General features: G+C 36.9%; 1 protein-coding gene across 1 annotated transcript in view; it reads left to right on the forward strand.

Annotated features, from left to right (window-relative positions):
- LOC118847148 (TSC22 domain family protein 1-like) overlaps positions 1 to 24,628 on the forward strand; it is a 97,893-nt gene that overhangs the window by 67,135 nt on the left and 6,130 nt on the right. The window contains exon 4 of the mRNA XM_036755734.1: positions 17,009 to 17,136. Coding sequence (XP_036611629.1) covers positions 17,009 to 17,136 — 128 coding nt within the window. The remainder of the gene's footprint in view (positions 1 to 17,008; positions 17,137 to 24,628) is intronic.

The following is a 24,628-nucleotide window of genomic DNA, read 5'->3' on the forward strand; positions in this document are numbered from 1 at the left end:
TGGATAATTAATATATAGATATTTTCCTTTAAAAATGATTCTACCACAGTTAACGTAATTTTTATGTTCCTTTGAAAAGTGGAGAATGATCTTCATTTCTATGTATTTTAAAGTTGATTTTTAATATAAAATATTAAAGGAATTTTATTACAATCTTTAATCTCCATACCAGAAATGAAAATCTCACTGTAGATTTCTATATTAAGTGCTACTTGAAATCTCTCAGGGATTGCATATAATAACGATTATGTATTTTTAACTTTTTATTAAATATTAAGTATGTAATCTGTTCTAGATTTTTTACAGAGCTTAATTTTTAAAGAGGCCAGTGTTAAATTTTAAGCTGCTTTTTAACCTGGATTTGGATGAATTTTTGGAGGGAGAACCCACATCTATGAACCCACAGATGAATCAACAAGAATTTTTTGAGCCAACTGTGGATCAGGCACTGTGGTAGATAGGCCAGCAAAGGTTGAATATTTTTAATCTGATTTTACCAACTCCTCTATAGCTGGAAGGGATATTTGATGTTTCTTGCCCTTCTGGGGCCTGCGGAAAATAATGGAGTCTTGGTATTTGCTGTTGGCCATGCTTCACCATCCACCTGGGAGTTTCCTTGTTAAATATATAAGTCCTTTCCTCTCAAAGAAGTATTGCTTGATAAAACTGAACTGTTATGCTTTTTAATATTAAGTGTTGATGTTTAATGTTAATAAAGACATTAAAACAATTTGCTTCATTCTGTTTTCATTCTGTTTTTAACAGCCTTCAGCAGTTCAGCTGATTTCTTTCTGAACTTCTAAACCATCCAGCAAAAGACATCAAAATACCCTTAGTGTATTTAAAAACTAAATGCCCCACCAAAACCCAAAACATTTGTTTTTGCTAGACCATGAACTAGACTTGTTCATTTGGTGGGTAGTAATTATGGGTATGAGGAATAATCTTAGAAATATTATGTAGAATCTCTGTAACAAGTCCCAAAGCCCCTTTATATTACCAGAATTATATTAATCTATTGTTAGTTCCTAACATCTTAATATGTTAGCTTTGATACCTATAGGTTGCCCTTTCTCTTCATTCCAGTCCATCAAAACTTGGTACTTTAAAATTTTGGTCAGATCACCTATTGGAATAAACACAGTAGCTCTTTTGGAATGGAGTAATTTCACATTTAATAATAAAGCATGATTGGGAAAAATGCTTAATTTGCTATGGCATAAAGACTACAGTTAGCAGGAATGAGCTTGTGAACTATGTGTTTAAATTCCAGTGAAAAGTTTTATAGTGTAAAATAAACCATTAATTACTCTTTATAAAAAATAAAAAAATTACCTATGTACAACTCTTTGACAATGTAAATTGTTATTTTTGTTCAGTCTTATTTGAGAAGACTGAGTAATTTGAATATTTTATAGGAATCAGAATGTCTAATTTGTTAGGATACATGTTCTTTTTTATAGGCTCATGAAATCTAAAGCACGTTTTAACATTTAAAATGTAATATAAATAATTTATGATCAATAATAATCCTCAACCTCCTCTCCCAAATGATCTCATCTTCCCATAACCCTGAACTAAATATATATGAATAGATTTTAATTATTAAATAGGTACATGTGGTAAAAACTTTTGATATAAAATGTTTTTCATTCATAGCAATTGAAATCAACATAGTTGGCTAGAACATGAAGGAGATTCAGTAGTTGAGCATTGAAATGATGAATATGTTAAGTTTCATTTCACTTTTGGTGAGACAATTTGATTTTTAAAAATACCCATTTTGTGAAGTAACTACTACTAGTTTCACTTTGAAACAGGACTCATTCTCCTAAGCTGTTTGAACAGGTAGTTTTAAATCTTGCTGACATGTTCTAAAAATTTTTTGTAATTTCTTATTAAAATTTTGATAAAATGTTTAAGTTAGAAGTTTAGTTCTTGGTTAGAATATAGTATTAAGCCTTTGATTTAGAGAAAGCCTTTATTTTTTGCTGGATGGGTCTTAGGAAATGGAGGATAATGTTTTTACTGGAAAATATTAAATATTATATAATCTTGTTAGCTCATTTTGATTTATTTGCAATATTAAATACTGTGATGGGCACACTGGTTGTAAAGTCAAAATCATTAATCACTATAATTTTATATAGTTTGACTGTCTTTTGTCAAAACAGTTCTTGAAGACCAACACTATCTACTAAATTGTGACCTGTGATTTTTAGGGGAATACCCACACTGTTGAAATAGAACAGCCTTAATAAAATGCGTGGTTTCAAACGAGTGAAGATTAGGATGAAAATAGGATACAATGTGAACCTATGGAATCAGCTATGTTGAAGAGATAGATTATTTCTGATTTTTTTTTACCCATATAAAACATGGAGATGACATGTAAAATGTAGTTTTGAGGCTCAGTTCAAGTACCCAGGATCAGTGAAATGTGCACTTTCATTTATTTATTTATTTTTGAGGATTGGCTCCAAATCATAATGTAAGCATAAATTGAAGTGAACCAAGTTCAGGGACACATTCAACATGTTTAAGATGATTCCTTAAGGGAGTCAGGAAGAACTTAACAGGGATTTATAAAATGAATTTTTTATTTAACCAAATGTGAATGTCCAGTGATAGGTTTGGGAAAGTAGGGAAAATTCTTGTTCTAGTTTACCTAAGTGTCACGAAATCTGGATTTTAGGATGTTGGCTTATTTTTTAAATTATTTTTAATTGCCAGAATATTCATTGTGGATTCCCGCTTAAGGGGAAACAAGGTGGTAGAGCTCTGAATTTGGAGTCATAGGACCTGAATTTCAGTCCTGATGGCTTCTTTTTCTGAACTTGTTTGGCTTAATGTATAGGTCTCTGTCTGCCCTCACTGTAGAAGAAAAGGGTTGGTCTAGATGACCTAACCCAAACTCTAGTTTTGACATTCTATGATGCATGGACTAGAATTAGGAGGTTCACATAGTTTTGTGAAAACAGTGCTTTTGATTTTAATTAGGATATTCTGTTTTGCATAAGGCTATTATCAGATGGGAGTAAATGAAAGAAAGAAGCATGTTTGAATTTGTTACATGTCACAAAACTGATTTGGCCAGAGTTTTCAGGTGCTGGTGCCTGTATTTGAGGGATATGTTTGTCTTTAAAATTAAAAATTAAAAAAAATTATAAGAAGACACCTAATTCTTAGAAATAGGATTTAAAAACTGGAGCTGTTTTATTTAGCAGAAAACAACTGAGATATAAAAGACTATGGATTCCTATGATGTCAAACAGTTTTTTAAAAAAGCCTAATCTTTCAGAAAAAGTTGCTCTAATTGGAGGAAAATTAATCAGATGAGTTCTTTAATGAACTCTATTTAAAAGTTGCATTGTACTTTTAAATTAAAATTGAGTTATCAGCACAAGTTACCCAGTCTGTTTGTGCTACCATCTTGAATATTGATTAGTAGTTTTTAAATTAAAGATCTCTTTCCTAGTGCAAGGATCCACCTTAAAATGTAAAACTTCGAAGCTCTTCCATAATTTTAGAATATGGTGTCATAAAGTCTGACCTATTTATTTTCTTTGATCCAATGTAGCTATTAGGAACACAGCATTTAGAATTGTAATCATTTTGGATTTAATTCTATAAAGTTTAACTGACTTCAAAAACTTTTAAGTGTATTCTTTATGTATGTAACTGAGTGAGAAATGAGTTTGCTCTGATTATATTTTTGATGTTAAAGTAATTTATATACTATTTAGATTTAATCAATTGAATTCAACCAACTTTTAAAACACTTTTAACTGTGCAAGTCCCTGGGCATATAAGGACAAAAAGAGAATGAGATTTGTACTTGAGTTTATATTCTGTTGGGAAGAGGAGTTAAAATATGTACCCAGATTAGTAGAGTACTCTGAGGAGAGCATTAGTGATGAGGAATGGAGAAGTACCTTACCACAGGAGGTGGCACATAAGCTTACCTAGATTAAATAAGGGTTCTGGTTGTGGATGTGAGAAGGGATTTCCTAGTCATGTTGGATTGCATGTGTGATCAGAGAGGGGATGGCAAGTGCAGAAAATGTCTAATCCAGGTTGACTGGGACATGGAATTATATGGAGATACACACATTTTTTTTTTCTGTACTTGACAAAAACATAAGCTCTTCCGTAGAGACAGAAAAAGGATTGTACATGAAATAATCACATAAATACATGTACATGTGTGTGTATGTATATATATATGTGTGTATACACACACACACACACATACACACATATACCTCCATTTTAGCTTCAAAACTGTACTGCTTGCTTGTGTCTCTGAAGGAATAATAAAGATGTAAAGGTGCTTAAGGTTAGATTGAGGAGGGCCTTGACTACCAGTTATCTTTTTGGTAAAAGGGAGTCCCAAAAGAATTTTGGGTAGACTAGTGACATGGTCATACCTGTGCATTAGGAAAATTATTTTGTTGGTTGTGTGAAGAATGAAGAGAAGAGGGAAGAAACTGGAATTATAGATACCAGTTAGGTCATCGAAGAATTACTGTGATGGTTAGAGGAGAAGGGAAGAGCTACAAAAGATGTAGCGGTAGGATTGGCAGTACTTGGTAGCTTACTAGATGTGGGACATAAGGGAGAACAAAGGATGAAGGTTGACACCGAAATTAAGGACTGGGATGGCTGGAAGGACCTTTTAATCAATATAGGACAGTTTGGAGAAAGAATCAGTGGAAAGTAAGTTTAAAGGAGGGACTGTCCTTTAAAATTTTATCTCCAGTGCCTGGCACATAGTAGGTACTCAATAAATGTTTATTGATCTAATTATAGGAAGATACAAGGTTAAGTCCACTGATATATTAAGTGGAAGTTGCTTTTAAATATTTGCTTTTTCACATTCTTTCCCAAAGGACAGTAGATTTATTTCCCCTGAAAATCCATTTAAAGGACTAGTTTAAGCACATACCAGCTACTACTATCCTCTGAAATTCTGAGTGGGAAAATGAGGATGTACCTATAAAGTCCAATTCTTGATTCCCCAAATGTAAAAGTTGCATCTCTTTATTATATATTTTTGCTTTTTGGACTTGTGTGCTTATTACCACAAACTAATTTTGCAAGTACCTCTCCCCTTTTTTGTTTAATCTTGCCTTTGACCCCACAGCTCATAAGAGGTTGGTGTGATATTTTGTTGAACTCATTGCTTTAAAGGATGCAATTAAACAAATTTTTGCCTTTGAATTTCATAAAGCTTTTTTTATCTCATATCTATTAAAAAAACCCCAAAGAATCATGTAATAAAAAAATGAAGATGAAGTATATGAAAGCTGATTAAAAATTGTTCTCATCAGTTATTTTTACTTAGCTTTGGCCTTTGTCTTTTTAAAAGGCCGGATAGACTAGCTATAGTTTCTTTTAATTCATAAGCAGAGAAGTTAGAAACCATGTACATGTTCAGATCCCCCTCTGCCTGCAGTTTAAACTGATCTTATTGTTTTTCTTATTTAGTTAAGAGTGGTGATTGCCAGTTACATTCCAGTCAGTTGCAAAATTACTCGAGATTACCAAATATGAAACAACTTACTGCATTCCTAAAAAGCGATATTTAGCACGGAAGACTGATATAAAAAGGACTTTATGCCTGTGTATTTAAAAATGAGACAACAGTCCAACCTTAACCAAACAAAAATCCTTCCAAAGCAAATTGCTCTTTTGGTTCACTCATTGTTAGGTTCTTCCCCACTCCTACCCCACTCTCATCCTAGCCTAAATCTGTCTTTCTGCATCTTTAACGATTGGTGCTTGCTTTTTGCTCTCTAGAGCTGAGCCAGCCAAGTTTAGCTTGCTTAGTAGATGGTCATGCTGGACCTGGAAGCAAAGACCTGAGCCTCAGATGCTAGGTGTATGACCCTGGGCAAGTCACTGAAACTTTCAGTTTTCTTCATTTATAAAATACCAGACTTAGGCGGATAAAATGAGATATTTGCAAAACCCTTTGAAAACTTATAAGCTCTATATGAATGCTGGTTGTATTCCATTTGACAGTCCTTGAGATAACTAAGGACATCTGCCATTCAAGTTCTCTTCATATGGCAAGATCATCCTTGACTGTTCTTGTTCTCTCCTAAATGCTTTTCAAATTAGATGTGGCCTTCCCAAAATGTGACACCCATCCCCAATGCGATGCTTAGCATGTTGGAGCCAGGGCAGAGTACAGGCAAACCATCACTTTCCCAGTAATGCTGCTTTTAATGCATACTGATTTCACACTACAATTGACCCATTAAGTTTTGTGTTACCTTAAAACCTCCAGATTTTTTCAAATACGCTGCTTTTTAGCTATGCATTTCACAGTGTATTTGTGAAATTGGTTTTCAATTTAAAACACCAGATTTTAAATTTATCCTTATTTGCTTTCACTTTGCTAAATTTGGGTATTGGAGTTTGTGGAGGTAATTTTGCATCTTGAATCTTAAAATTTGTGATTTCCTTCAATCAGAGGAAGAATTAACCAACTACTTTTCTTTTTCCCCCCACTTATCTTGTTCATTATATAGATTTAAACATTAAATTCTGGTTAACAAATACTGGAGTAACTGCTATGCTTGGCACTGTTGCAGACCTTATTTTTTTTGGGGGGGGGGACTAGTTCTGTGATTTCTTCCATGTAGAGAGACCTTAGTGGAACTTCTCTACCAATGCAGACTGGCAACTTTCCTTCAAATTAATTGAGAGTTGTACAGGAACGCTGAGACGTTAAGTGATTTGTTCTGGGTCATACAGGCAGTATGTCAGAGGCAATCCTGGAATACAGGTCTTCCCGACTTAGATCAGCTCTTTACTAAAGGAGGACTTCTCATTGTAGTAGATAGAAAAAAAAATAGGGTAAGGTCCTTGCCATCAAGAACCTTAGTTTCTTTGGGAACGATAAGCATACAAATAGTTGCAAAGCATAGTATTGCCTTGAGAAAAGAAAAATGCTGTAGGAGTTGAGACAAAGGAGAGGTCTTGTCCAGTAGGGGGATGTGTATTAGCTTAATCTACCTATTTATAAACTTGGGGTAGGGAATGTATTTCATCCAACTTTATATATGCTGATACTTGTAGGCAATAAGTACTGAATTTGAGCCTTCTCTAAACGAAGTATACGGTTTTGAAAGGTGGAGGTGTGAGGGTGGGGACAAAGAAGGATGTGAAGTTAGGAAAATGGTGTCCTTAGTGATTCGTCTGGAGCCTGTGCATGTAGGACAATAGTGGAAGACGGTGCTGGAGAAGCAGGTTGTGGCTAGTGTGGGGATTTCTTGAAGGTTTTTGAGTATGGATGTGATGTGCTTGAAGCTCTGATTTTGGAAGATGAAAATAACCATTGTGGTGTAAGATGAAGGAAAGGGCTGTATAGAAATCAGTCCTAACTGAGGGGTGACAAACTAGAGTGGTGTCAAATGAGGATGGGTACTTTGACCAACAGCCCTGGCTATTTCTGAACCAGAAAGAACAAGAAAAGGCTGATCTTGTAAGTGGGAACATTCTTCTTTGTATCTGTGTCAAAGGAGAGAATTAAATAGGCAAATAATGAAGTTGGCGAAGTCTTTGTAAACTTTTGAAGTTAAAGGATGTATCACTGAAAAATTGTTCCTCCTTGCTTACCTTCTTGAATTAACTAATTCTGTTCTTTTGTTGTTTCTGGTGTAATTCCATCCATGAGAAAATGTGTAATAATTAACTTTCCCATCCATTGTGTCCCCAACTTGTGCATTATGAAGATGCCTTGTCAAATCCAGTGGTTGCCGTATCACTAGGAAAATCTAGCTTGTGTTGTGGCCTTCTGAAGCCCTTTCCAGAAGTCTCTTGGAGGAATTTTGATGTATGAGTAAATTTATACGACCTTCATGGTTTAGAGAGAGGTGATCCTGGGTAACCCAGAGCCTCTTTATGAAACAGTATCTTGTTCATTTTTAGTGAAGGTGCTGAAGTTTTATAGCTAAACAACAAAGGGCTACGTAACTGTTAAAGTGTTTTGCTGAGATGTAATAGATCAGCAGTTACAAATTAAACTGGGTGCAGGTTAGTTTTTTCATTAATGGAAGTTTATTCCCTTTACAATTTTGAATGTTGACCTACTTCAGTGTTCACCCATTTCCAGTAAATTTGCAGCTTTTTTCTTAAAAAGTGGTTTGGAATCTCACCTCTGGGTCTTTGCACAAACTGTCTGCTGACTGGAACATCACTCTTCATCATTATGTCTTAGAATCCCTACCTTCCTTCAAGGCATGTTCAGTTTATGGACTATCTCCTAAAAGAAATCTTTCTGATTTCCCTAGCTATCAGTATGCCCTTTATCACACTACATTTTGTTTACTTAACTGTTGACTTCTTTATGCCTATGCAAGCTCTTCCAGGGAGGCTTTTCCTCTGTTTCTAGGTTCCTAGGGCCCAGAGAGTAGAAATAGCGAGTGCATGGTAGTTGCTCCTAGAATGAATTAGTAGAGAGACTGAAGCTGTTGGAGGGCGGAAAGCCTTTCCCTTTTGTCCTTGTATCTCTTGATGTATGCATCAGACCTAGCACACAGGCCCATAACCAAGTCTCGTTGATTGTTTAAGGTTACGTTCATGGGGATGATGCTGGCTTAGGAGACAACTGGAAGGTCATTTACTAAACTTTAGTTTTTTTCTGTGAAATTGGCTACTTACCTTCTGGAGGGAATCATGCTAGTTTTTATCATCCTTTTAGTGCTCTGAAGATGATGGCATTAAAAGACAAATAATAGTCAAATGTACTATGTTGGCATGTTTTCATGAAATGTCTACCAAGATTATTAATTCTTTATTGCTATTGAATGTGATCAAATGTGATTCGAAAAGTGTTGCACTAAGTTTATTTTATGCTGTGTCTTATAGTCATGCTTTTGCTCAAGTCCAGTATGGGTTGCCTTTACCCAGACTGCTTCTAATTGTTTATCTGGAGTTGTCACATGGCTCTTAATTAGGTAGTTGCAGAGTACAATCTGCAGGAAAGGATAAAAATAGGATTTTCTTGTGATAGTACTTCTGAGGAATGATGGTAGTGGTTATGTTTGTTTAATAACTGATTATTTCACTGGCCTATTTAATACATTTTGTATTAAAGTGGTAAGTCACAGCCCTTATTTGATAAGGAGATTGTCCTTTTCAAGATTTTTGGAGATTTACTGCCCAATATTTAATCTAGTTTTTTCAGGTACATTTAAAAGTGTTTAGTATGTAACTGACTTTATATAAGTGATCTTAACAATAACTTTTATACGCTTTGTAATGGAATACACTAAAACTTTATTGGTGTACAGTTTTATCTTTGTACTACGTCTGAAAATAAGAGTTTGCCATGAAAATGAGTAGTCTAAACAAAACCAGAAGGGGAATATTTATTATTTACAAGGACAAGCTACATTCAAAACCAATTATCTAATTTCATTATATGTTTTAAGTCCAATAAGCAAAGACCAGTACTGTTTAGACTGATACTTTGATATACTAGTTACACATTACTCTTATTTTTACACATTACACTTAATCTGTTCTTTAAAACAGTACCTTTAGTGTTAGTCTAAATTCAGTTATATATACTTGAAAGTAATTTAAAAAATTTTTTTTCTTTAAAAAAAAAACTCTGTCTTCTGGCACCTTTTTGTTCCTCTCTTATCTCAAACTTTTATCTAAAACTAAATTTCAAATTTCCTCACCCAAAATCTCCTCGTTTACGTAATGTCTCTGACTTCACTCTGCCAAACCCAGCCTTTCCAGTAAGTTGCCAGGTGTTATCGGTTTTGCCTCTAGAATGATCTCTCCCATCAGTCAGTGATCTTTGAAGTCACATGACCACCTCCTTAGTTCAAGCCTGAGTAGCTCCCGACTTTCTGTATTGCAATATCCACTGGTTTTCCCTGCCCACTCAAGTCTCTGCCTCTCTAATCCACCTTCCACACATCCAGTGAAATTTAGATTCCTGCAGCACAGCTGTTAACCGTGCCCCTCCCAGACTTCAGAGTCACTAGTAACTACTAATTGCCTCTAGAATAAAAGGCTAGCTCCTTTATTTTACATTTAAAGTCTTGAACAATCTGACTCCAAACTGTCTTACCAGACTTATTTCCCATCGCATACCTCTTGTAGTTGACATTCCAGCCAGACTGTCCAACTTGTAATCTCCTGTCTGTTGCAGTCCCTCTGCCCATTGTGTTCTCTTTGCCAAAGTCTGGGATGCTGTGTTCTCTCTCCTCAACTCTACACCCTTAGGATCTGCAGCACTTCAAGTCTCTGCTGGGAGACCACCTTCTACAAAGCCCCTCCTAGTTGTTGGTGCTTTCTTTAATAGCTTATCCACGTGCCTAAGATTGTAGGTGTGGAGCTGGACAGGACCTCTGAGGCAGACAAAGCCCCCTCACCTTATGAATGAGGGAGCTGAGGCCCTGGGGGTTTAGGAAATTTGCTCAAGGTCATACAGGTAGAATAAGATGCAAGATTGAACCCAGGTGCTCTGACTCCACAGCCTGTGTTCACTTTCAACCATTGTTTCCTGCACTAGAATATTAAACTCATCGACAGTAGGAACTGCCTTTGTTTGTCTTTGAATCTCTGGTATCTATGACAGCAAATCACTGTACATAGTATGTGCTTCATAAATACTTTTTGTTGTCATCCTTCCAGTCACCCCTGCCTGGAATCAGCATTGGCTTTCTCTTGTTCTTTGCCCTCCAGTCCAATGATGGCTCAGTCCTGTTATTTCTCGTATCTCTTGCATTTGTTGAAGCTTTTCTGAATACAGCCAGCATTAATGCAAGACCTTGTCTCTTCATGTCCAGACTTTTGTAATGGCCTTCTAACTGGTTTTCCTATCTTCATTCTACTCCCTTACCTTCAGTGGCTTCCTGGTTTTACAAGGATCAATAAATTAACAGATTGTATCTACACCTGTACTTACCCCCTCCTATGCCCCACCCTCACCTCAGGCCCCAACTTTAAGATTTCTATTACTTTATCAAAGTTAGACTTGTTGGATCTAGGAAAAATTTCTTTCATTGGGTTGTTCTGGGAATACGGGAAGGGGAGCAGTTAGGTGGTAGAGACAGCATGGTGTAGTGTGGAGATGTCAAATTTGGCCTGGACGATGGAAATAGTTGGGAAATATTGAACAAAAGTAAAAATATGATACAAAATAGATGAATGTAGATGATGTTAATTTGTGGTTTTCTAAGATAATGCATGCCCACAAGGAGCCATTTCTATTTGAGCTTGATACCATTGGGCTGTAGTGCATACAGTATTGGACTTGGATTCAGGTTTGAATTCCATTTTTTATATTGTCTCTGATTAGGGGCAATTCACACAATGACTCTGAACCTTTTACTTCCTCATTTGTAAAATGAGACTGATGGTAAGCCTTGCCCACAATAATGTAATAATTGAAAGAGCCCATAATTGGAGTCGCAGGACCCAGGTTCAAATCTAGGCTCTGTGACTTACCATTAACTAAATGGCCTTGGGCAAGCCACTTAACTAGTATTGGCCTTGGTTTCCTCATCTGTAAAACGAGGTAGGATTAGGTGATCTCTAAAGTTCTTTTTGGCTCAAAAATTTCTAATTGAAATATGTTATATTTGCAAGAGTTTCTAGTATCATATTGCATTTTTCTTTTCAGTGTTTTTGTTTTAGAGTATTTATAGTATAGTATAATATTTCTAATGATCAAATGGGATCAATTGTTATATTTGTAAAGCCTTTATTATACTGCCTCTCACATAGCAGGCACTTAATAAATGCCTGTTCCTCTCCCTCCTCTCCCATGTTGATACATAAGTTACATTTGGCACTGAGTTTTCTGTTCACATAAAGGAGCTTTGAATTTTTTAAAAAGTAAATGAGTGTTATTTAACTAAAATGTACTCTTTAGTATTTTATGGAATAATTTTTTTTAATCTGAGGGATCCCCATATAAAAATGGGCTTAGCTACAGATTGTATATTTTTAAAAGTTCCTTCTTGAAGAAATACCTAAAGACATCTACTCTTCGACCAGAACTCAAACTATTATGGGCCAGAAAATACAAACAATAAAAAGAACTGTATTTATTTAATGATTTTACCTTCAAAGTGTTTTTGTGTGCCACTTTCACTTTCACATATATCTTTTTAATCCAATTAATATCTCTCTGGGGTCATTAGATATTTCCCTTTTTAAAAGTGACTATGGAGATGGGCTCCGGAGAGTTTATTGACTTGCTCATGGATAGCCGTTGTCACTTTAAAATTGCTTTTGAGTTGCAAAGATATTAAATCCTTTACGTATTGTGTTAAATTTTTTATTCCGAATTGAAGAAAATACTTAGCTAAGTAGATTATTCTGGACCCTCTTAGCAGTGGCAGAATTGTTAAGGCTGACAAAACCAAAGTAGACAGGATTTTTTCAGTTAAGAGAACTCCCCTATCATCCTGTGTTAGTATGATTCTACATTAGTATGTTCTCAAATAGGATCACAAAAGAAACTTTTAGAGGCTTTACCTTGACTCCTTTCCTCTTGTTCCATCCCACGAAGAATCTAATTTTGTGTGAGGTTAGGTTGGAAGGAACTAAAATTTAAGAACAAATTACCTTCATTCTGGCTATTCCTGTCAACAGCGAGGGCAGGCGCTTCCTCTTTACCAGGCTGAACACAATGGGAGATTTAGGGGAGGTGACCGATCTACTTTAGAATTTGTCATAGAGAAGGTTTGGAGAAGACTAATTATTTTGAGAAACCAAATTTCAAAGATTTCAGATAAGGAATAGTCATGTTGCTCTGGCCTAAATTCTAAAGAGGAAGTCAGACCAAAAACGATGGGAAATTCTTGATGAAATCCAAAGAAACAAAGAAAAAAAAATCCAGCGAAGACCAAGCTGGAGAGTTGTTTAAAGTGGCTGGTAGAGATACGCTGGGATATAATTGATGAACCTAGAGATAAAAACATGCATGGAAGATAGAAACAAGGGAGGGTGACAAGAATAAAAGAAGTGTGGTTCTTTACGATTAGCCTTAGGCTCCCTCGAACTCTGAATGATCTGAGACTGGACAACAGAAGAGGATTTGTTTTTCAAAGCTGTGTTGAATGGGAATGGGAACCGGAACCAAGATTGCTGCTTGGTATAGATGTTCTAGATGTGTTCTTGATTTTAACAGGGCTGCTGTTTTCTTTTCTAAGGAAAGTAATCTTTGCACAGGAAATGGTAGAAAAAAATTCTCAGGATGAATAGGGAAACACAGTAAGAGCACTTGCCGTATTCTCACAAAGATCTGGGTGAGGGGGTTGCGAGTTACCTTAATAATGTAGATAATAATAATAACTGCAATGATAATAGTATTTACCTAGCACTTTCTAAAACTCTATAAATGTTATCTCATCCTCACAAAGACCCAGTGAGGTAGGTATTACCCCTCCCACTTTAGAGATGAGGTTGTGATTTTTCCAGGGTCACACAGTAAATTCTGAGGTAAGATTTGAACCCAGATCTTCTTGACTCTTCCACCTGGCTGTCAAAATGAGCTAATGTGACCATTCTTAGATTGTGTTGAGTTATAGTGTCCCTGGTAGGGTAGGTGACTGACTGGCTGTCCTCTGTCCTGCAAGACCACATATGCTGTAATGTGTTCGATTCTGCTTGATGCTTGTACATATTCTTTCAGTAGAATGTAAGTTCCTTGAGATCAACAACTGTCTATTTTGTTGCCTTTGTATTCCCAAAGATCTTGCATAAATTCATATTGGGAAAATTTTATATGTGGGGTGTGTGTATATGTATACATATACGTACATGTGTGTGTGCGTATATGTATATATATAAATACGTGTGTGTGTATATATCTCTCTATACGTATATATATATATCTCCATCCTCTAGACCTGGGGTTTTCAACTTTTGGGTATGTGAAAAGCTGGTCAAGGAGGTATGGGAATATCTCTATTCTGTTTTTTAAAATTAATTTCCAGTTAGTGAAGTTAAAACATTTTTGGACACCTTTGGAAAAGTATATTTTTTAAACTTTTATCCTCTGTCCATATACATGGAAAACTCTAGAATTAATATCCTTTCATCTCTAATAGAGGTAGGGGGAGAAGTACTGAAAGCCGAGGGGTAGGGGACTGTGAAGATGGTTGAGAATACTTGTTCTTGAAGATCTCCCTAATGTGTGGTTGACCTTTCATTGATATTTTCACATTTCGTAGGTACCAGTATCAGACTCAAATTCTTGTCCTTGACCAGCCCAGGTCCTATTTCTGGTCACTCATTTCCTTAATCTTTCTCCCTACATTTTGTATGCATAGGTCATCCTTGGAAACACTGCAGCCTGACCCTGCTCATTCTGCATCTCCGTGTTTTGGAGAATGATGAGGAAACCCGCCTGACAAAAATGGCCATTTCATGTTTCAGATTGTAAGAAATAACCTTGGATATGTAGAATTTGGCAGGTTATGGAGGTTTTTGAAATCTAAGCAAAGGAAATAAAACTTGACATAACAGGCAGCAGGAAGCCATTCTGGATGCTTAAGTAGACGAATAACCTAGAATCAGCGTCTTTCGACCAGGGAGAACGAAACATGAGAGCTGATGGAGGTCTGTGCTAATGTATCAGTGGGAGTTGAGAGAAGAAGTTGAGTTGTTTTACAAGTAGAATCAACGGATTTTTGAGACATTGGGGATAATTGGTGAAGATTGGGGAAGAATTAAACATGACACTACAGTTTCTAGCCTAGGATGGTACCACTTAAGATGTAAGAGGCTGAGGGATGCAGGAAAGATGTTTGGATTTTGACAAGACATCTGAGAGGAAATGTTCTGTAATTCCTTCATCATTCAAAAACACCTCCTTTAAATTGTACATTATATCCTAAATTATGTATGAAAGAATTACACAGAATTTGCTTATGATTTCTAGAAGTTTATAGGCTAATATGAGTTTGGAACATATGACCAAAAATTGAGTCGATTGTGAAAAAAAGTAGATTTGGTGAACCTCTATTATATGTTTTCTTCCTATATGTGAAATCTGTAGGCATAAGCGAGTAGATAGAAGTGGATTTGAACTCCAAACAATATGAATTAGAGTGTTAGCACCTTTTCATAATGATACCACGTAACAGTTTTTAGCTTGTACGTAAATCGAATTGCTATGCAAGTTATAAGACTTTTTCAAATATTAATTTGATAGGAGTTGTCATTGAGAATGTCTAAAGAAATGTTCCTGTTCATCAAGGGCTTACCTGTATTTGCTACTTGTCAGAACCCTCTCAGGCGGTAATTTCTTCTATGAGAAGCTTTTAAAAGGGAGATAAAGAACTGAGAGTCCTTCTAAAAGTTCTCAAAAAGATGTGAGAAGGAACTGAAAATGTAGAAGGTCTTGGGGGATGGGGAGGAAGTGATGGTAATTCTATTCCTGTAACTCGATGTTCCACTAAGGGACACCAGCCAGCCAAGTCATGAAATACTCTGATTTAGGCTTCTCTTCTCTAGGCTAATTGTTTAAGGGATTCTGTTTTTATAGTATTCTTTAAGTTCATGAAAACATGTTTGCGTTTCAAGAAGTACATTTTAATTTGATCTATCTAGCAATTGTTGCAAGAGGTACCATTCAGTAAATAAACTGACAGCTTCAATCAACACAGAGACCCTAGCAACAGAAAACAAACACAGAAAAACAACAGAAAAACACAGCAAAACCAACAAATTTATCAGCTCCATTTCGACTGAAGCCTTTGCTTTCATGATCAACCGTGGGAACTAAAGAACAAGAATTTGTTCATTGTTCTTCACTGAAACTGTTAATGAAAATGACAGCCTTTCTGCACTCCATTCCCAGCAAATGCCATCTTTCCATTTATAGTTGAAGCTACTACTTAGGGAGCCATTGGCTCTTGGTGGCTGGCCTTTTTCAGGCCACAGAATCATTGGATCTCCAGGATGGTAAGGAACTCCTGACCCACACAGCCCCAATTCTGCCTGAACAACTAGCTACGATGATGAGGGAGAGAGAACTCTTGATAGCCTTAGACTCCCTATTCCCCTTTTTGGATAGTTCTGATTGCTGTTTTTCCTGGCATTGAGCCCAAATTTGCCTTTTTTAAAAACTTGTACACATTGCTTCCTACTTATGCACTCTCAAGGCCAAGTTATACAAGTCTCATCTCTCTATATGACAACCTTTCAAATTCTTGGAGATTTTTATGACCCTGCATTCTGCCTTCTTCATTACCCCTCCCAGCTTTGTGTCATCTACAGATTTAATAAAAATACCATTTATGTCTTGAGCTAAATCATTGATAAGAATGTTTAACGGCTGAGAACTGATTGCTAAGGCATTCTATCAGAGACCTAGCTAGCTCTAGCTGGCTCCAAATTGGCATCAAGCCAACAGTGACTACTTTTTGGGTGCAGCCATTCAGCTGGGTTCTGAATCCACCTAACTGTACTGTTCTCTAGCCTACATCACTGTCTTTTGTACAAGAATAGCATGAGAGACTTTGTCGAACACTTTGCTGAGAACTATTGTACTAGCCTAGTAGCCCCGTTAGAAGGGGGAATGATGTGAGTCTGGAATGATCTCTTCCTGAGAAAGTAAGCCATGATAGCTTCCTCATATGTTTATTCAGTGACTACCTTTTTAATAACATGTTCTAGAGTTTGTCCTAGAGCGAATGTCAGGTTCACAAGCCTATAGTTTTCTTGATTGTGTTTTTTAAATCCAGCACATTTACCCTTTGATCAGGTCAATTTGGCAAGCATTTATTAAGTATCTACTGTATGCTAAGGGCAAAATCAGAACAGGCCAGTGATACCTCTTGTTCTACATGACCTTTCAGTGATCACTGTTGGATTCGGCAATCACACCTTGAGGACATTCAGAATCCTTGTAGGACGTGGACCTATCAGTAGCAGCATGGTGCTTTCTTTCTTGCTACTCCCTGCCTACCTTGAGTAATAACTCCTCATCAGCTTTTTCTTTGTATTCTTCAATTTCTAGTCCGTAGGTGGTCCTCCTTGGCAGACAGAACAGCAAAACCATAGCCGAGAGGTTCTGACATCGCTCACAATAATGCGACTCTTTGAGATCTGCCAAGAACTTTTCACATTACTCACCAGTCCCAAACAGTGAACTTCTCCTTTATCTGATGTTCGGCTTTTCTCTGCAATAGCTTCAAAACAAAAGTTATTGTCCTGAGCTCCATTGCACATGATATATGCCTCGTTTGTATTTATTCTTTATTGCTTACATATCTAGGTTTATACGTACCATGTGTTGGCACCATAGAGACAATGACCCTTTTTCCTCCTTAACAGAATTATATCTGTGTTTTTAGAATTTAATTCTTGAAAACTTCCCATCCTTCTTGGACTGGCTTTCCCCTCAGAATTTTAGACTATGGGATCCTAGTTATCCCTTCTCTGAACCCTTTAAAATCTGCTGTACCAAAAATTGATGGTGCCCGTCTGACAATTTTTCCATTTTATTCTATAATCTAGCTATTCAGGTAATAGAGAATAGGTCAGTTAATAGCTGACATTTATAGGGTGCTTTAAGGTTTCAAAGTTCTTTTACGTACATAAGCTATTACATTTGATTCTCACGAGAACCCTTTGAGGCAATTGTATTAAATTCATATTAAGTGCATATATGTAAGTGCATCTATTAAGTACTTACATGTAAGTGCATATGTAAGACTATGCTAGGTCCTGGGAGTACAAAGCAGAAAAAGCACATTCTTACCAAAGCAGTCTGTAATTTGGTATTGTGTGATTGTTGCGTATTTGATGTAAATGTTGTTTTTCTTCCCATACCACTCTTGCTAGCTTGTACATTTCTGAGGGGTGATGGTATTGTCTTTGTGTCTTCTCCAGTGTCTAGCATGATGCTTTACACATGAATATGAACAAAGATATGTTCATGTCCTGAAAGATAAACAGCAGAACTGGAAATTGTGGATGAATAGGTTTGGGATTGCATGGCAGTAATGTGAGGAGGGTGATTTTCTAGAATTATATGTAACTAGGCTAGATTCTACCTTTAACAGATCAGGTTTCTGATACTAAATGGGGGAAAATGGTGACAGTAATTTTAAAATTAAAAATTAAAGGAAAACATATGAGCAAGAGTTTTAGTTTGATAAAGGTTTAAGTGCAATAGTCAGGAAACACTTGTTGTACCTAAGGAAAATTGTCATGCTGGTGTATTTATGCCGTGAGATGAGTGGATATACTGTTGCATGATGGGTTCAAGCAGCTAACAGTGGATATCAATCTTCCATTCAAATGCTGGGAGCCTAAAAAAATAAATTGTGAAACTGGTTTGGCAGAATGGATTTAATAAATGGACTATGGTACTTTGAGAACACAAATTCTATTTGAAAAGAAAAGAAAAGAACAAAAATTACTTTCAGGGTAATATTCTGTATTAGAAATAGCTGTGCTAGTGTAAAATCATTACTGCACACGTGTCTGTAATTGCAAATTTCATGGTAAATTAAATGTGATAGAATCTGTTGTCCTGGGGGAAAAATCAAAACAGGACAGTTGAAGAATTTGGACAAATAAACATGGACCCTTTCAGATAAACACTCGTAAGCTGACAGCTTACCTTGTTAGGATGATGTGTGGAAAGGTGCGTGATCCTCCTATAGAGGAATAATTGAAATGTTGATGGAAAAATGCACTTGATCCATCGATGTTCTCAGAAGTTTGAAAGTTGGCTGAAGTGACTTTGGGTTGACTGGGAGTTAGACATAGTAGACTCTACATGTGAGTATTCCTTTTTTTTTTCTTTTTTTTTCTTTAATATATTTAGTTTTCAGCATTGATTTTCACATGAGTTTGAATTACAAATTCTCTCCCCATCTCCACCTTCCCCCCCACCCCAAGATGGCATATATTCTGGTTGCCCTCTTCCCCAGTCAGCCCTCCCCTCCGTCACCCCACTCCAATCCCCTTTTCCCTTCCTTTCTTGTAGGGCAAGATAAATTTCTATGCCCCATTGCCTGTGTATCTTATTTTCTAGTTGCATGCAAAAACTTTTTGTTGAACATCTGTTTTTAAAACTTTGAGTTCCAAATTCTCTCCCCTCTCCCCTCTTCCCTTCCCGCCCACCCTCCCTAAGAAGTCAAGCAATTCAACATAGGCCACATGCGTATCATTATGTATAACCCTTCCACAATACTCATGTTGTGAAAGACTAACTATATTTTGCTCCTTCCTAACCTAACCCCTTTTATCCAATTTTCTCCCTTGACCCTGTCCCTTTTCGAAAGTGTTTGTTTTTGACTACCTCCTCCCCCCATCTGCCCTCCCTTCTATCATCCCCCCTTTTTTATCTTCTTCCTCCTTTCCTGTGGGGTAAGATACCCAATTGAGTGTGTATGTTATTCCCTCCTCAGGTCAAACCTGATGAGAGCAAGATTCACTTATTCCCCCTCACCTGCCTCCTCTTCTCTTCCTACAGAACTGCTTTTCTTGCCACTTTTATGTGAGATAATCTACCCCATTCTATCTCTCCCTTTCTCCCTCTCTCAATATGTTCCTGTCTCATCCCTTAATTTGATTTTATTTCTTTTAGATATCATCCCTTCATCTTCAACTCACCCTGTGCCCGCCCTCTCTCTCTCTCTGTGTATATATATATATATATACATATATATGTATATATATATATACGTATATACACACACACACACACACACACACACACATACATATATACATATACACACACATATATATATGTGTGTGTGTGTATTCATATTCCCTTCAGCTACCCTAATACTGAGGTCTCATGAATCATACACATCATCTTTCCATGTAGGAACGTAAACAAAACAGTTCAACTTCAGTAAGTCCCTTGCAATTTCTTTTTCTTGTTCTTTTTCTTGATTACCTTTTCATGCTTCTCTTGATTCTTGTGTTTGAAAGTCAAATTTTCTATTCGGCTCTGGTCTTTTCACTGAGAAAGCTTGAAAGTTCTCTATTTTATTGAAAGTCTATGTTTTGCCTTGGAGCATGATACTCAGTTTTGCTGGGTAGGTGATTCTAGGTTTTAATCCTAGCTCCATTGACTTCTGGAATATCGTATTCCAAGTCCTTCGATCTCTTAATGTAGAAGCTGCTAGATCTTGAGTAATTCTGATTGTGTTTCCACAATACTCAAATGGTTTCTTTCTGGCTGCTTGCAGTATTTTCTCCTTGATCTGGGAGCTCTGGAATTTGGTGACAATATTCCTAGGAGATTTCTTTTTGAGATCTATTTGAGGAGGTGATCTGTGGATTCTTTCTATTTTATCCTCTGGCTCTAGAATATCAGGGCAGTTCTCCTTGAAAATTTCTTGAAAGATGATATCTAGGCTCTTTTTTTGATCACGGCTTTCAGGTAGTCCAATAATTTTTAAATTATCTCTCCTAGATCTATTTTCCAGGTCAGTGGTTTTTCCAGTGAGATACTTCACATTGTCTTCCATTTTTTCATTCCTTTGGTTCTGTTTTATAATATCTTGATTTCTCATAAAGTCACTAGCTTCCACTTGCTCCAATCTAATTTTTAAGGTAGTAGTTTCTTCAATGGTCTTTTGGACCTCCTTTACCATTTGGCTAATTCTGCCTTTCAAGGCATTCTTCTCCTCATTGGCTTTTTGGAGCTCTTTTGCCATTTGAGTTAGTCTATTTTTTTAAGGTGTTGTTTTCTTCAGTATATTTTTAAGTATTTTTTTGGGTCTCCTTTAGTCAGTCATTGACTTGTTTTTCATGGTTTTCTCGCATCCTTCTCATTTCTCTTCCCAATTTTTCCTCTACTTCTCTAACTTACTTTTCCAAATCCTTTTTGAGCTCTTCCATGGCCTGAGACCAGTTCGTGTTTTTCTTGGAGGCTTTTGTTGTAGGCTTTTTGACTTTGAATTCTTCTGTCTGTATGTTTTGGTCTTCTTTGTCACCAAAGAAAGATTCCAAAGTCCGAGACTGAATCTGGGTGTGTTTTCGCTGCCTGGCCATGTTCCCAGCCAACTTACTTGACCCTTGAGTTTTTCGGTGGGGTGTGACTGCTTGTAGAGTAAAGAGTACTTTCTTCCAAGCTTGGGGGGATGTGCTATTGATTTCAGAGTTATTACAGCCAGCTCTGCCACACCAGCACTCCTCCTCCCCCAAGAACCCCCAACCCGGACTGGACTTAGCTCTTCAGCAGGCTCTGCACTCATGCTGTGATCCGCCACTTAATTTCTCCCACCAGGTGGGCCTGGGGCTGGATGCAACTCCAGCTGTAGTTCTGTAGCTGCCCCACCTCTGCTGCCCCGGGGGGGGGGGGGGGCGGCATGGCTGAACCGCAAACTCTATCCCCCTGTCCCCAGCAGCTTTTCCCACTAACCTTCTCTGTTGTCTTTGGTGTTTGTGGGTTGAGAAGTCTGGTAACTGCTGCAGCTCACTGAATCCGGGCACTAGGGCATGCTCCCTGCTCCACTCCCAGCTCCGTGCATGAAAGACCTCACCCAGCAACCATCCAGGCTGTCCTGGGCTGCAGCCCTGCTTCCCTCTGCTATTTTGTGGGTTCTGCAGTTCTAGAATTGGTTCAGAGACATTTTTTATAGGTTTTTGGAGGGACTTGGCGGGGAGCTCACGCTAGTCCCTGCTTTCCAGCTGCCATCTTGGCTCTGCCCCGCCGTGTGAGTATTCCTAAGTTCATATTCTCACTTTGGAGAGGGCCTGTGACTGTTTCAGTACTTTCCAAAAGGCAACAATTGTGGTTTGTTTAGGGCTTTTTCAGAATAGGTGAATATTGAATGTAATTCTAAGGGAAATAAATAGTGTGATAGTAGGAAAATAATAGTTTGGAATTTCCTAACAGTAGAGAAGCACAGCATATTAAGAGCATGAAGGACATGAAAATTTATCAGTTTAAAAAGAGAAGGAATATTAAATGTAACTGAATACCAAAGGAATATTTTCCAAAAAAATATCCGAGTATCTCTTGTGCATGATAACTTAAAACATTTCATTCAGAAATCTTATTGTTGTAAAGCTTTAGAATGGATAATAGTCAAAAATTGTTATGTCAACAGAATTATGAGTTGAACATTGCTGGATTTGAGATAATTGTCTTATTTGAGAACGATTAATTATGAATAATAAGTTTTTACAATTTTCATTTATCTCTCTTGGACTAATACAATCATATAAATGTATAAAATTATTCATTTATCGAATAGTTCTATTAATTCATTATGCCTCCAAGTCTAGCATTTAAAGGCATTTACAAGTTAGTTAATGAATGAGATAAGTTAAACAATAAAGATCTGAGAGAAAATTAAAGGCCACTAAAATAGGCACTGGGAGAAATACGTGTAAAGTGGAATGTGTGTGTAAATAACGGACAGAAAGATTAAAGCAATACTCATAAGCTTAGTAACCAACAAATTCATGCATTTAAACACATGATCAGGAATTTTTTAAATGATTGTAAATAACCATTATTTACAGCTTATGTAGAAAAAAGTCTATAACTTTAGCCAGACAACCAGATGCCATTTGGTTTTACATCGCTTTCTGGTTGTTGTTTTTTTTCTTTACACTTTTCAGGATTTTGTGCTAGTTGCTATTTGAATAATCAGAGTCAGCACATACATTTGTTTTGGTTCTCTCATCACTCAGAATTACTTCTTCTGTTTCCCTGTGTTTCTTTGAGGTCTTCATATGTATCTCATTTTATATGTCATAATCCTGTTATTATAGTCATACATCACAATTTGTTCTTCAGTTACTCAGTCATTGGGCATCTTTCCTGTTGTTGTTTTACTATTATGAATTGCTAGGAATGTTGATATATAGATCCTTCCCCCTCACATTCCAATGTCATTGTCATCCTTAGGGTAGAGACCTGGGATTGGGGTCATGGGGATATCAAAGGATTATTGGCAGTTCTGCGCTTCTTATTGTATGATACGTGTTGCTTTCCCAAAAAAGACTGCACCATTCATGGTTCCTCTAACTGTGGAGTAGTGTGTCTGGTTATCTGCGGCTCAACCGTCATGGAACTGGATTTTTTTTTAACTTAGCCAATTTAATGAGTCCCATGTATCTGGTTTGTTTTAATTTGTGGTTGTTGGTTTTTTCCCTGATTATGTAGAGAACTTAAGCTTTGTAAAGATGGTCATGAGGAATCTGTGTTTCTTTGTTCATACTCTGACCACTTGGGAATTGGCTCATACTCATAAATTGAGATTCTGATAGATTATGGTATTATACTTTTATCAGAAATTTTTTTTCTTTTTTGGTTTTCAGCATGGATTTCCACAATATTTTGAATTACAAATTTTCTCCCGATTTCTACCCTCACCCCACTCCAAAATGGCATATATTCTGATTGCCCCATTCCCCAGTCAGTCCTCCCTTCTGTCACCCCATCCCTCACCCCACCCCCATCCCTTTTCCCCTTTTTTGTAGGGCAAGATAGATTTCTATGCCCCATTGCCTGTATATCTTATTTCCCAGTTGCATGCAAAAACAATTTTTTTTGAGCATCTGCTTTTAAAACTTTGAGTTCCAAATTCTCTCCCCTCTTCCCTCCTCACCCACCCATTCTCCCCAAGAAGGCAGGCAATTCAACATAGGCAACACATTATGCAAAACACTTCCATAAATAGGCATGTTGTGAAAGACTTAACTATATTTACCTCCCTCCTAACCTGTCCCCCTTTATTCGGTTTTCTCCCTTGACCCTGTCCCTTTTCAAAAGTGTTTGCTTTTGATTACTTCTCCCTATCTGCCCTCCCTTCTATTGTCCCCCCCTTTTTTATCCCCTTCCCCCTACTTTCATGTGGGGTAAGATACCCAATTGAGTGTGTGTGTTATTCCCTCCTCAAGTGAAATCTGATGAGAGCAAGATTCACTCATTTGCCCTCACCTGCCCCCTCTTCCCTTCCAATGAACTGCTTTTTCTTGCCACTTTTATGTGAGATAATTTACCCATTCTGTCTCTCCCTTTCTCTCTCAATATATTCCTCTCTCATCCCTTAGTTTTATTATTTTTTTAGATATTATTCCTTCATATTCAACTCACCCTGTGCCCTCTGTCTATATACACGTATATTTCCTTCAACTACCCTAATACTGAGAAAGGCCTCATGAATTACACACATCATTGTTCTATGTAGGAATGTAAGCAAAGTAGTTCCACTTTAGTAAGTCCCTTATGATTTCTCTTTCTTGTTTACCTTTTCATGCTTCTCTTGATTCTTGTGTTTGAGAGTCAAATTTTCTATTCAGCTCTGGTCTTTTCACTGGGAAAGCTTGAAAGTCCTCTATTTTATTGAAAGTCCATATTTTGCCTTGGAACATGATACTCAGTTTTGCTGGGTAGGTGATTCTTGGTTTTAATCCTAACTCCTTTGAGCTCCTGAATATCATATTCCAAGCCCTTCAGTCCCTTAATGTAGAAGCTGCTAGATCTTGTGTTATCCTGATTGTGTTTCCACAATACTCAAATGGTTTCTTTCTGGCTGCTTACAGTATTTTCTCCTTGATCTGGAAGCTCTGAAATTTGTTGACAATATTCTTTGGAGTTTTCTTTTTGGGATCTTTTGGAGGAGGCGATCAGTGGATTCTTTCCATTTCTATT

The sequence above is a fragment of the Trichosurus vulpecula genome, chromosome 4, assembly GCF_011100635.1.
Source record: "Trichosurus vulpecula isolate mTriVul1 chromosome 4, mTriVul1.pri, whole genome shotgun sequence".
Taxonomy (NCBI): domain Eukaryota; kingdom Metazoa; phylum Chordata; class Mammalia; order Diprotodontia; family Phalangeridae; genus Trichosurus; species Trichosurus vulpecula.